Below are 12,818 nucleotides of genomic sequence, written 5' to 3'. Positions count from 1 at the left end.
CTTTGCATCCCATCATATTTCTGCTATCATCACACAAGCTCTAATGATGTGCAGCCCTGCTTATATCCTCACACTCAACCACCAGAAATATGAACCTGAACATCACAATGAAACAAATGTTCCTCTGTCTGAGTTCATGTCCTGGGTGTGTCTGGTGAGAGATCAGACATTAGCAGCATAGGCCTGTCCCAAACCTCTCAGCTTCTGAACAGTGTTGCCAAGTCTCACGCATTGGCCGTGAGACACACGCATTTCAACTAGTTCACACTCTCACACGCCACACTTCACATTTCTCACGCAGATTACCACAAAATAACAATAGTTTCGCGGGACTTGTAGTTTGAAATTCCTTTCAGACTTTCCTTTCTTTTAGTTTCTGCTCGTGTTGGTTGCTGCATGTCTATATTGGTTGTTGTGTTGGTGCAGCAGGAGGGTGAAGTCTACCGTGCGCGAGTCGACCGCTGATGGAAGAATATCTGTCCACGTGACCTGCAGCCCTCACCTGAGGCAGGCGGGTAAAACTGTAAGTGTCATGTATCCTGATCACCTCATTCATTTGAAAAATGATTGGCAGGGTTGCCAAGTCAGAAATAAAAAATCTCTGTTATAACCCCCCCCCCCCCCCTCTCCGTGCTCTATAGCCTAGGTGTCGCATCATCCGACCCGAATCGGCCTATTAATCTAAAACAGCCCCAGATTTGATCAAAAACATCACATTCACAACGATCACAACTTATTTGAGCTGACAGTTACAGTACTTACTAACTATTTAACTTTCACATTTAAAGTGAAAATAAATACCGTAGGCCTAACATAAACATGCCCACCAGAAATACTTTAATTCAGTCTACTGACCAGCATACGCTCCAGAAATTCCCAGAAGAAGCGTGATGATCAACTTCATGTTCAATTTGGCCGTTGGATATATCTTAAAACAAAACCTACATCGACTAGGCTACTTGATTACTGTAGTTCGCAGATACATGTTCTCAGCTCTCAGAACCGCTGGTCTCAAATGAGCAGACTTGTCCCTCGTGTCAACAAATAAATGTTCTCTGCGGGGCTGAGCCAATGGGAATTAAGATAAGTGTAGATCGTCAGTAGTATCTAGGGTGGACAGAGCTACACAGGTTGGCTAAGGAAACTGAAAGTAACATTCAGATGAAGCCATCATTTCCATCGAGCCATGATTCAGTTTAAAAGTTACAGGACTTGTCTACAAAGTTCATATAAGGGGAGTGAATAGTACAACATAACCATGGCTGTCCGACATTTCAGTTTTTATTTTTTTCCCCCTTTGTTTGATATCTCGGTCTTGAAATAAACGCGTCCCGGCACTAACCTCGACCTCAGTGCTGTACTCCACCCTGCACCCCCCCTGAATCCACCTCAGTGCTGTACTCCACCCTGCACCCCCCCTGACTCCACCTCAGGGCTGAACTCCACCCTGCACCCCCCCTGACTCCACCTCAGTGCTGTACTCCACCCTGCAACCCCCCTGACTCCACCTCAGTGCTGAACTCCACCCTGCATTCCCCCTCGGTGTCCCACAGGTGGTGGAGGAGGTGGGCAGCGTGAGTCCTGCAGGAGTCCAGCACAACCCTGACAGAGATGAGTGCTCTGGAGAACGCTGTGACCCCCCTGCTGCAGGCCCAGGCGCAGTTACAGGATGGACTCGCCACAGGAAGCAGAAGCCTGAGTCCGGCTCCCCCACCCAGAACCCCCCCGACCCAGCTGCTCCCCAGGCTAGGACCGGAGGACGATATGGAGGCCTGCCTGGAGTTACTGGACAGGACGGCGGGCCGTGAGTACTGGGCCCGGGGAGAGTGGGCCACCATCCTGGCCCCGGTCCTCACCGGAGAAGCACAGAGGGCTCGTCATGACCTGGGTGAAGAGGAAGCGGCGGACTACCACACCCTGTAGACGGCCATCTTGGCCCAGTACGGGGTGAACCCTCAGGTCCGAGCCCAGCTACGGCATTCCTGGGATATCGACCTACGCGGACTAGTACGCGGCCAGGTGACCCAGCTAGACCGCCTAACCCGCCGTTGGCTGCGCGGTCGACCGGCTGGTCATGGGCCGATGCCTGAGGCTCCTCCCCCCGGCCGCTCCCAGGAGGAGATGACCGACGCCTTGGAGACCTACCAGGTCACTGAGCAGATGATGGCGAGCGGGTCCCACCGGCGACTCCACGACGGACTGGAGGGAGCCGGCCACCCTACCCCCCCTGGCCCCGCCTCTGCCCACACCTGCCCCGCGCCGAGGGGGAGCCGACGGCCCAGAGTCCTGGAGGTGCTACACCTGCGCTGAGCCTGGGCACCTGGCCCCACACTGCCCCCTGCAGGACGTCCATATGAAGCCGGCGAGCCCCACTGTCCTCCCCACCTGCTTGACCCACCGTCCCAGAGAGGACAGGCAGAAGACGGCTTGGCTGGCCTCTGTCCTCACCTCACCGGTTCACGGGTCGGACCCGTGGGGGAGGGGGACACAGCCCCGGGACAGACCCTGAATCCGCGGCCGAGCCCGGCAACGCCGTAGCCAGCCCAAACACGGAGCCGCTCCCGGAGGAGGCCGACCGCTCCCCTCTGACCGTCGTTCAGACCTCCCCTTCCCCCGGGAGGGACACGGGAGGCCAGCCGGGCCGGTTCGGCGCAGCTTAGAGAGAGGAAGAGAGGCTGAACACGCCTGGGTCAGTGTGAGAGAGCACCATGGGAAGCCCCTCGGTCCGCTGAGTCCCCTGCTCCCTCCACACTTCTGCACCAACAACCGTCTGTTGTACCGCATCATGAAGTTGAACTATAACCTCCCTGAACAGCTGGTTGTGCCTAAGTGTTGTGTCTAAGCTATTGTTCATGGCCCACATCCACCTCCTGGGGGCGCAACTGAGCCTGGATGAGACACCGGAGAGGATCCAAGCTCGGTTCTACTGGCCCAGAGTGAAACGCGTGGTCACCGACCATTGCCAACGGCGGGAGACCTGTCAGCTGACCGCTCCCCGGCCCCACTAGCGCAAACCATTGGTCCCGCTGCCGGTCATCGCCGTGCCATTTGACCGGAATGCTGTTGTTACGCCCCCTAGAGGGCGTGATGTACTGGTGGAGGTGTGGAGTGAACACAATGGGCAAGAGGCCAATATAAGGAATAACAAACGGTGAATTTATTAACAAAAGTAATTGTAATAAATTGTAATAAATGGGAAGGTAGGTAAAACACCAATGATCTGGAATGGGGCTTCAGTAACCAAAGTATAAACCACACAATTTAGAAAAGTAGCAAATTGATGAAATTATTTTTTTTCTATTAGTTTTCCTTAAAATAAGGGCAGAAAGGAGGCCATGTGCCTCTATTAACAAAAGTGCGAGTAGGCTAGACAGAGCAGCTACAAGCCCAAATTTAAATAGTATTATACAACGGTTAGTTCTGGTTCTTGATTCTGATTGGCTGGAAGCCGTGTTAAAATACTTTGTAACACACACCTGGGACCGCATATCATTCCATTTTCAGTATGAATGCGCCTCCCATTTGATCCAATGCATTGTAGTTGTTGTTGTTGCTTGGCAACCCTTTTGTTAGGGGAACTATTTTGCTCGGCGGAATTGAGGGAATGATGCTTCGTTTTGAATAAATGTTTACATAAAATTTTACATTGCTGTGTGTTTATTTTACACTAATAGCTGTAGTAACCGTTGTATAAAAGCAATAAACCACTTGAGACTGTGTGTTATATTGATTTTATAACAGCTAGATTCTAGATTTTTTAAAGATTTTATTACAACACTCCGCTTCGCGTCATGCCTAACAACGCCCCCTAGCTGTTATAAAATCACTATAACACACGGCCTCTCGTGGTTTATTGCTTAACTCTAACACAGCACACTCAAAAACAAACACTGCACATCAATTAATGATAGGAATGTAATCCTAACACAAAGGATAGGTGGAATTAACAGCAAAAATGCACACGTGATAAGCACTCATAGGCACACAAATCAGTGAGGATCCACAGAACCCAACACACTTTGATAAGAGCAGTAGTTGGACTGAGACTAGCCTGCTAGTTCAGGGCCCTGGCCATTATTCTGCCCGTACAAAGTTAAAGCCAAACACTATATTTCAACAACAAAAACAAACAATGAGGGCAATAAAGTAGCCTACAATAATTACAGCGCACCCCCCCCTCTCTCTAACGTCTCAGTATGCGCACAAGAGCGCTGAGGGGAAGAAATAGTGGCGCCACCAGAACTGTGCGCGAGCTGGGACATATGCGCGTCTATAATAGCGATCCGCTAATGATCCACAATATAACACTACTAGAACATATACATTACTGTTGGCATTAAAACATTACTGTTAGCATTAATGAAGTCTCCGACGCAACTTCAGGCAAGGCACGGACGTCAATGCCGGGCTAATCGGCAAAGGCTAATCAGTCACACCCCGTAATGACACAACCTACCAGCTGACTGTCAGCTGTCATAGGATTGGTCCAGCACGCAGAGTGCATATATTTAAGCTGTCAAAACATGTTATTGTTCGCTCTGGCCATTACTGCTGATCGCTTGCTATCTGCGTGCTCGCCCCACCTCCTCCCCTGCTCCACCTGTGTTCTGTTGATGTCGTCTCTGTTGTCATCGTTGCTCTCTGTTCCGGGGGTATTGCTGCATTCTTCTGGTATTCCACTATGCGTCGGCTAGTGGAAGCCGGGGAACTTCACGGTCACCATGGAGAAAGTGGCTTTAGGCTGTACTCCTTCGGAACTCCACGAAGCGTCGGCCCGTGGAGGCCAGGGACTATAATGTACAGCAGTCCCCTTGTGGCTCTCTTTGACGGTCTTAGTGGGCTGAGTTACCTCCGAGCGACTTCCCAATCGCGGCCCACTCTGATCGTCATAGAGGCAGGGGCTAAATCGATGCTGTTCCCTCTTCCGGCACTCTGGGCCAAGCTGGCCCAGAGAGGGGAACATCTAGATTTTGCCTCCCCCTACTATCGCGCTTTCCACATGCTGTGGAAGGCAGGGGGCCCCCCGAACAGAGCACACCGCCAAAATGTAATATGCTGTATTTGCTGCATGCAAAATAAATGGGTCAATTTTGACTAAAGTGATCTCGACTGAAGGTTGGCACCAAAGTGTCTCTGGAAGACCATCAGACACCTCAGGAAGGGAAAGCGGGGGACCATCCAAGCTGTATACAGCAAGGAGGGGACACTGCTGACCTCAACTGAGGAGGTTGTTGAGCGTTGGAAGGAGCACTTTGAGGAACTCCTGAACCCGACTAATCCACCCTCTACGATCGAGGCAGAGCCAGAAGATTATGGGGGGTCGTCAATGTCCTTGGAGGAGGTCACTGAGGTAGTCAAACAACTCCACAGTGGCAGAGCCCCAGGGACTGATGAGATCCGTCCAGAAATGCTGAAGGCGCTGGGTGTAGAGGGGCTGTCTTGGTTGACACGCCTCTGTAACATTGCGTGGAAGTCTGGGTCAGTGCCGAAGGAGTGGCAGACTGGGGTGGTGGTCCCAATATTCAAAAAAGGGGACCAGAGGGTGTGTGCGAATTATAGAGGCATCACATTACTCAGCCTCCCAGGGAAAGTTTACTCCAAGGTGCTGGAAAGGAGGGTCCGGCCGATAGTCGAACCTCAGATCGAAGAGGAACAATGCGGATTTCGTCCTGGTCATGGAACTACCGACCAGCTCTTCACTCTCGCAAGGATCTTGGAGGGGGCTTGGGAGTTTGCCCAACCTGTCTACATGTGTTTTGTGGACTTGGAGAAGGCTTACGACCGGGTCCCTCGAGAGGTCTTGTGGAGGGTTATGCGGGAGTATGGGGTGAGGGGGTCCCTACATAGGGCCATCCAATCCCTGTACACCCAGAGCGAGAGCTGTGTCCGGGTCCTCGGCAGTAAGTCGTCTTCCTTTCCGGTGGGTGTTGGCCTCCGCCAGGGCGGCGCTTTGTCACCAATCCTGTTTTTGATTTTCATGGACAGGATATCGAGGCGTAGCCGGGGGGAGGTGGGTTTGCAGTTCGGTGAGCTGGGGATCACGTCACTGCTTTTTGCAGATGATGTGGTCCTGATGGCATCAGCTGCCTGCGACCTCCAGCACTCTCTGGATAGGTTCGCAACTGAGTGTGAAGCGGCTGGGATGAGAATAAGCACTTCTAAATCTGAGGCCATGGTTCTCAGCAGGAAACCGGTGGCCTGTCCGCTCCGAGTAGGAAATGAGTCCTTACCCCCAAGTGAAGGAGTTCAAGTATCTGGGGGTCTTGTTCACGAGTGAGGGAACCATGGAGAGGGACTTTGGCCGGAGAATCGGAGCAGCTGGTGCGGTTCTGCAGTCGCTTTACCTTTTTACGTTGTGACGAAAAGAGAGCTGAGCCAAAAGGCAAAGCTCTCGATCTACCGGTCTATCTTCGTCCCCACCCTCACCTATGGTCATGAAGGATGGGTCATGACCGAAAGAACGAGATCATGGATACAAGCGGCCGAAATGAGTTTTCTCCGGAGGGTGGCTGGGGTCTCCCTGAGAGATCGGGTGAGAAGTTCAGTCATCCGGGAGAGACTCGGAGTAGAGCCGCTGCTCCTTTGCGTCGAAAGGAGCCAGTTGAGGTGGTTCGGGCATCTAGTGAGGATGCCTCCTGGGCGCCTCCCTAGGGAGGTGTTCCAGGCGTGTCCGGCTGGGAGGAGGCCGCGGGGTAGACTCAGGACTAGGTGGCGGGACTACATCTCCGCACTGGCCTGTGAGCGGCTAAAGATTCCCCAGGCAGAGCTGGTTGATGCTGCTAGGGAAAGGGATGTCTGGGGCCCCCTGCTGGAGCTGCTGCCTCCGCGACCCGACCCTGGATAAGCGGATGAAGATGATGATGATGATGATGATCTCGACTGAAAAACACTAGTGGTATAAATCAGATACTCAGGCCTGTCACGCTGTCCCAATTCACAGTTTTCAGCAGTCAAAGAGTCGAGACAAAGCAGCTGAAATACGCGCAATTTAAAGACAGCCATATAGCGGGCCAATCGTTCATTGTTGCAGACGGGGGCTCGGCCACGGATGGTGCGTTCAGAGAGAGAGAGAGTTGTCCCCAAATGTTCTTAAATGTGTTGGAAGGTCAATTTCACCGAAAATATGAACATAGTGCGCGATAAAATAATTACTTAAAGGAAGTTAGGCAGGAGCTCCACACTGCGACTTACTCCATTGCTGCCTCACTAGCACCCCGAGGTGTCATTTTTACCAAACCTTTAAGGTGGGGGGATTCTTGACATATAGGTTGATGCCCTTGTGCTGGACAATGCGGTCCTGTTTCTCCTGCTTCAACTCCATCTTGCGTTCTTGACGGGATTTGAAGCGGCCCACAAAGACAAGCCTGTCGTTGAACAACATCCCCTTCAGTCTTTGGATGGCCCTGTCAGCAGCCTCCTGAGTCTCGTAGTGCACAAAACCATAGCCCTTTGAGCCATGCTCATCACATGCAACTTTGCAAGAGAGGATGTTACCAAACGCATTAAAGGTGTCCAACAGCCTGTCCAACCAACCTGGTCTCACCCGGCAGAAGTCAGAATTCGACGTTTGTCCATTGCCTCCAAATGTCATATATAGACGGCATCATACGTCGAATTCTGACGTCTGCCGGGTGAGACCAGGTTGTTTCTAGACGGCATCATACAAATGATGCAAGTAACGTATATGCCGTATACCCCTGCGCGGGCACGCACACCTGGAAGCGTGCGGGCGCACAGGGGTATTGCGATATACGGAGCGCGCCCACTAAGCGCCGTCCGAGTAGCTCCACTCCTGGGTCCAGTTTCGTTAATTTGCCTGATCCCTGTGTCCACATTAGAACACGAGCTATAAGAACAGTAGCAAATGCTAGCTAATAATAATGACAGTAACAATGTGAGCTAGTTAATAATAATGACAGTAACAATGTTTGCTAGTTGCTTGTAAAACGATGTTGTTGTTTGCTAGTTTCTCCAGCTAGTTTTGTCTCTAGTTTTGCCCTCAGTGTTGAAGATTAAATATATTCGTTGCCTGATTTTTGGAATCTCTGAAGATCAGGATCTGAGTGTGTTATAGATTTTGTTTTTAAGAAAAAAGACAAACGCTTAAAGGCCTGACACAGTGTCATGATTGCATGATTGCATGATTGCACTCTTTCGAAGAACAAATATATGGACGTTTTTTTCTAAATTAATTCAATCAAGTCGCACTGAAATGAAAAAAGCATTCTGTCCCATTTTGGTTCACATAATTGGTCATAGTGTTCACCTATTCCTATTCCTATTATAAATTACAAAATTCTACCTTTGTTGTAATCTTATATCAAAGTATATAATTTCTTACTTCCTGGAAAACGGTAGGTCACGTGCAATGACGACAACAGGTACCTTAGATTTTAGGCCAATAATCTCCCGACATCCACCTGTCAATCAACGCTATCCTTCTATAGAATCTGTCTAAAGTTCTTAAAACCCGTCCACTTGTCATGTTCCAATCAAATTCCTCTAAACATTATGTCCCACCCTCATAGCTTGTTTGCGTCGGAAATACGTCAAACAACGGAAGTTAGATGATCTCTCTGTTTCAGTGCGACTTTAATATCAAATGTTGAAATTATGAATTAATACCATGTTTACAATTCCTTTTCCTAAATGGGTATGCATTTGTAACAAAATTCCGATTCTAAGTAATATGTTGCATTATCATTTTCATGAGGAATAAACATAACGACTGTCAATTTGTAAAATAAATAGCAACTTGTGTTTCATATTCATGTGTATGGCATTTTTCATGACATACATTCTGACAACTGAGCATTTTGAAAAAGACAATAGGCTGTTTTATTTCTGCATTGTTCTTTTTTTCAATGTTCGATTTCATCCATGAAGCAAGAGTCAAGAGTCAAAGGTCCTGGTTCCTTGTGGAGTTGGTCTCTGCTGGGCTGCTTTCTTGACCAGGTGGGCCTGTTAGCCATGGTAGGTCAGGTGGGTCTGGTAGCCATGGTAGGTCAGGTGGGCCTGTTAGCCATGGTAGGTCAGGTGGGTCTGGTAGCCATGGTACGTCAGTTGGGCCTGGTAGCCATGGTAGGTCAGGTAGGTCTGTTAGGTCAGGTGGGTAAGGTGGGCCTGGTTGCCATGGTAGGTCAGGTGGGTCTGGTAGCCATGGTAGGTCAGGTGGGCCTGGTAGCCATGGTAGGTCAGGTAGGTCTGTTAGGTCAGGTGGGTAAGGTGGGCCTGGTAGCCATGGTAGGTCAGGTGGGTCTGGTGAGCCTGGTAGGTGTGGTAGGTCACTTGGGCCTAGTAGGCATGGTTGGTCAGTTGGTCCTGGTAGGTCAGGTGATAGGACTGGTAGGTCAGGTGATAGGACTGGTAGGTCAGGTGATAGGACTGGTAGGTCAGGTGATAGGACTGGTAGGTCAGGTTTAAGGCCTGGTAGGTCAGGTGATAGGACTGGTAGGTCAGGTGATAGGCCTGGTAGGTCAGGTGATAGGCCTGGTAGGTCAGGTGATAGGACTGGTAGGTCAGGTTTCAGGCCTGGTAGGTCAGGTGATAGGACTGGTAGGTCAGGTGATAGGACTGGTAGGTCAGGTGATAGGACTGGTAGGTCAGGTTTCAGGCCTGGTAGGTCAGGTGATAGGACTGGTAGGTCAGGTTTAAGGCTTGGTAGGTCAGGTTTCAGGCCTGGTAGGTCAGGTGATAGGCCTGGTACAGTACAGTGGGTCAAGCGATAGGCCTGGTAGATCAGGTGGGCCTGGCAGGTCATCTGGATCAGGACCATGTGGGCCTGGTAGGGCTTGTAGGTCAGGTGGGCCTATCTATCTATCTATCTATCTATCTATCTATCTATCTATCTATCTATCTATCTATCTATCTATCTATCTATCTATCTATCTATCTATCTATTTTTTATAAATCTATCTCATATCTATCTATCTATCTATCTATCTATCTATCTATCTATCTATCTATATGTTTTATGTATCATATCTATTTATCTATCTATCTATCTATTGATTTATCTATCTATATTTTTTTTTTACAGAGGGGTGGTTGGTATGTTGTGTGGATGTTCTTGATATATAGGTTGATGCCCTTGTGGTGGATCACGCGGTCCTGTTTCTCCTGCTTCATCTGCATCTCAGTTAGTTTGGGCGGCAGGCTGGGCGGCATGACCTGGACCTGGACGAGGACTCTCTCATCTGGAGGGGAACAGAGGGGAACAGAGGGGTGGTTGGTATGTTGTGTGGATGTAAGGGGGGCATTACAGCATAACAACATTATAAAGTCCATATGACGGGAGCACAGGAATGTTTCCTATACTGGGAATGAAAGGACAGGGGAGAGGTGCCATTTTTACCAGAACTTTAAGGTGGGTTGGACTACAGTGTGACACCAGAGCAGTAGACTCACCCATCATCACCTGTTGCACCTGAGGTGGAGCAGTAGGCAGCATGGAGTCAGTCAGAGGCTCCTGGCTCTGCATGTGGACAGCAGGCTGGAGGAGGACAGAGGGACATAGTTAGACACACAAGGCTAGTGCTGACAATGTGGAGAAAAAGAGCAGTGAGAATATTGCTGTACCTGCGGAACACTGGTAGCCATCTTGGGCGTGGCGTCCATGTGCTGCTGAGGTTTGTGGACTGCAGTGCCACACTTGGGCTGGGACACTCCGAGCACGGGGGCTTCATGGCTGTTGGGAGCAGGGTCCCTGGTCTGGGTGGAGACACGCTGGGTGGACATCATGTGGGTCACCTGGGAGTTGGGCGTCATGGTGTTGAACGTCTTGGGGCTCAGGGCAGATGGAGGCATGGCATCTGGAATGTTCTGAACATGCTGAGGACAGACGCCCTGGGTTGCCTGGCGAGGGCCGGGTCTCAGCTGGGCCAGCTGGGTGTCAGGGTGGTACCCAGCCCGGTTCTGAGCCTCAGGGACGGCAGCCATGAAGTCTCCAGAGGGCGGTGCAGGCCGGTAGCTCACGGTGCCGACGCTGGCCTCCCGCTGCATGTACCTGTTGGTGAGGTATGTCTGGCGCTGCGTCCTGCTCTGGGCCGGGGCCACGTACAGGGGCTTGGTGGCCATGATGCGGCCGTTCATCTCAGTCAAGGCCTTGGTGGCCTCCTCGGGGGAGGAGAGACTCACAAAGCCAAAGCCCCTGCTGAGGCCACCGTGCATCATGACTTTTGCACTGAGGACATTCCCGAAGGAAGTGAACGCATTACGGAGTCGCTGGTCATCAATCTGGTTGTCCAGATTCTTGATATATAGGTTGATGCCCTTGTGGTGGATCACGCGGTCCTGTTTCTCCTGCTTCAACTCCACCTTGTGTTCTTGCCGGGATTTGAAGCGGCCCACAAAGACAAGCCTGTCGTTGAACAACATCCCGTTCAGTCTTTGGATGGCCCTGTCAGCAGCCTCCTGAGTCTCGTAGTGCACAAAACCATAGCCCTTTGAGCCATGCTCATCACATGCAACTTTGCAAGAGAAGATGTTACCAAAGGCAGAAAAGGTGTCCAACAGGGCTTTGCTATCGATGCTCTTCTCTAGGTTGTTGACATACACGTTCCCAACACCGCTCTTTCTTATGGAGGGGTCGCGCTGAGACCACATTATGCGGACCGGTCGGCCCTTGAGCTCCTCAAAATTCAAGGTGTCCAGGGCACGCTTGGCGTCCGCTGGCTGTTTAAAGTTCACATATCCGTACCGTAGAGAGCGCTTGGTGAGCCTATCTCTGCAGACGCGCACAGAGAGGATTGTCCCAGCTGGGCTGAATTTGTGGTAGAGCATATCCTCGGTCACATCAGGATGCAGGTCCCCCATGTAGAGGGATGCTTTCTGGCAGCTAACACTGAAATTCATTTTCTCTGATCTATTAGAAACGCTACTGACAACTGAAGGAATGAACTTGGACTTTCAAGCAAAAGTGTGCGTTCTAAATTCCAAAGGGTTTTGTTACGTTTGTTCCGAACGAGTTCTAACTTCCAACGTTGCCTTGATGACCATGATGAACAATTATGACAGTTGTGACGTTTTTTTCAAGGGATACCAATAATGTATGTCATCATGATAAAGACTGAGTTCACACACTCGGGTGCGCATGGTTCGTACCTCTGCTATTGCGCACAGAGGTTGAGAATCACAGCATTTAGTAGCCATGATCGACTCGATCAAAGAAGTTCACATATTTCATTTTAGAGTAGAGGCATAAGCTACTGCTACTGTAGGTCAGAGTGCAACTTGTTTTCTCGTGGCGTTGGCCCATTTTCATGCAATCCAAATTGGCCTCAGTCCACAGGCATGTTGCATTATTCTAATACACATTGGTAGTAGTTTACTCATGCGATTCTCCTGAACTGAATTAAGGTCCGTGTACCGTTTATCATTTTAAAATTCGTTAGTCTTAATTCACATTGAAAATTTGGTTCAATTTTCTGATTTTCTACTGTTTTGCTCTCGTTAAAATGGGATCATGGGTAAATTGTTTTTTCATACGACGTTTGCATTTGCATTATTACATTACATTACAATCATTCAGTAGTCGCCTTTTTCCAAAGTGACTTACAATAATTATACTAAAGAGTAGCAAAATATAAATACAATATGAGTTGACAAATCCATTATTATTATCAGTGAACACAAGTTGCTACCCAACCTTTATGCCTAATTTTTATTAATTATTTTCTCATGTAGGCTACAGCAGCCTGTTACAGTTGTTTTGATGTTTCTTGATTAGTATTATTATTATTATTATTATTATTTGTATTATTAATAATAATAAGATTGATATTATTATTACTGCTAGATTGGTATTATTATTATTCTTA

General features: G+C 49.5%; 2 protein-coding genes across 3 annotated transcripts in view; both read right to left on the bottom strand.

The window, feature by feature from the left end:
* Window positions 1–1,000, bottom strand: part of LOC311318374 (major histocompatibility complex class I-related gene protein-like) — a 24,416-nt gene extending 23,416 nt beyond the window's left edge. For both annotated transcript variants that reach the window (XM_084449690.1, XM_084449691.1), the window contains exon 1: window positions 856–1,000. In XM_084449690.1, the coding sequence (XP_084305816.1) occupies window positions 856–904 (49 nt within the window). In that variant the 5' untranslated portion in view covers window positions 905–1,000. The remainder of the gene's footprint in view (window positions 1–855) is intronic.
* Window positions 1,001–2,596: 1,596 nt separating this feature from the next.
* LOC311318500 (polyadenylate-binding protein 1A-like) lies at window positions 2,597–11,853 on the bottom strand (the record flags this gene model as incomplete). The annotated part of the gene is made up of 6 exons (XM_084449850.1): window positions 2,597–2,655; window positions 2,978–3,092; window positions 7,238–7,473; window positions 10,038–10,196; window positions 10,408–10,492; window positions 10,579–11,853. The coding sequence occupies 6 exons, from the start codon at window positions 11,851–11,853 to the stop codon at window positions 2,597–2,599; spliced, it is 1,929 nt and encodes a 642-aa protein (XP_084305976.1).
* Window positions 11,854–12,818: the final 965 nt, after the last annotated feature.

Source organism: Borostomias antarcticus, assembly GCF_949987555.1.
Source record: "Borostomias antarcticus genome assembly, chromosome: 15".
NCBI classification, from domain to species: Eukaryota; Metazoa; Chordata; class Actinopteri; order Stomiiformes; family Stomiidae; genus Borostomias; species Borostomias antarcticus.
Note: the sequence above shows the minus strand (reverse complement) of the source record. Positions and strands in the feature narration are given on the sequence as shown.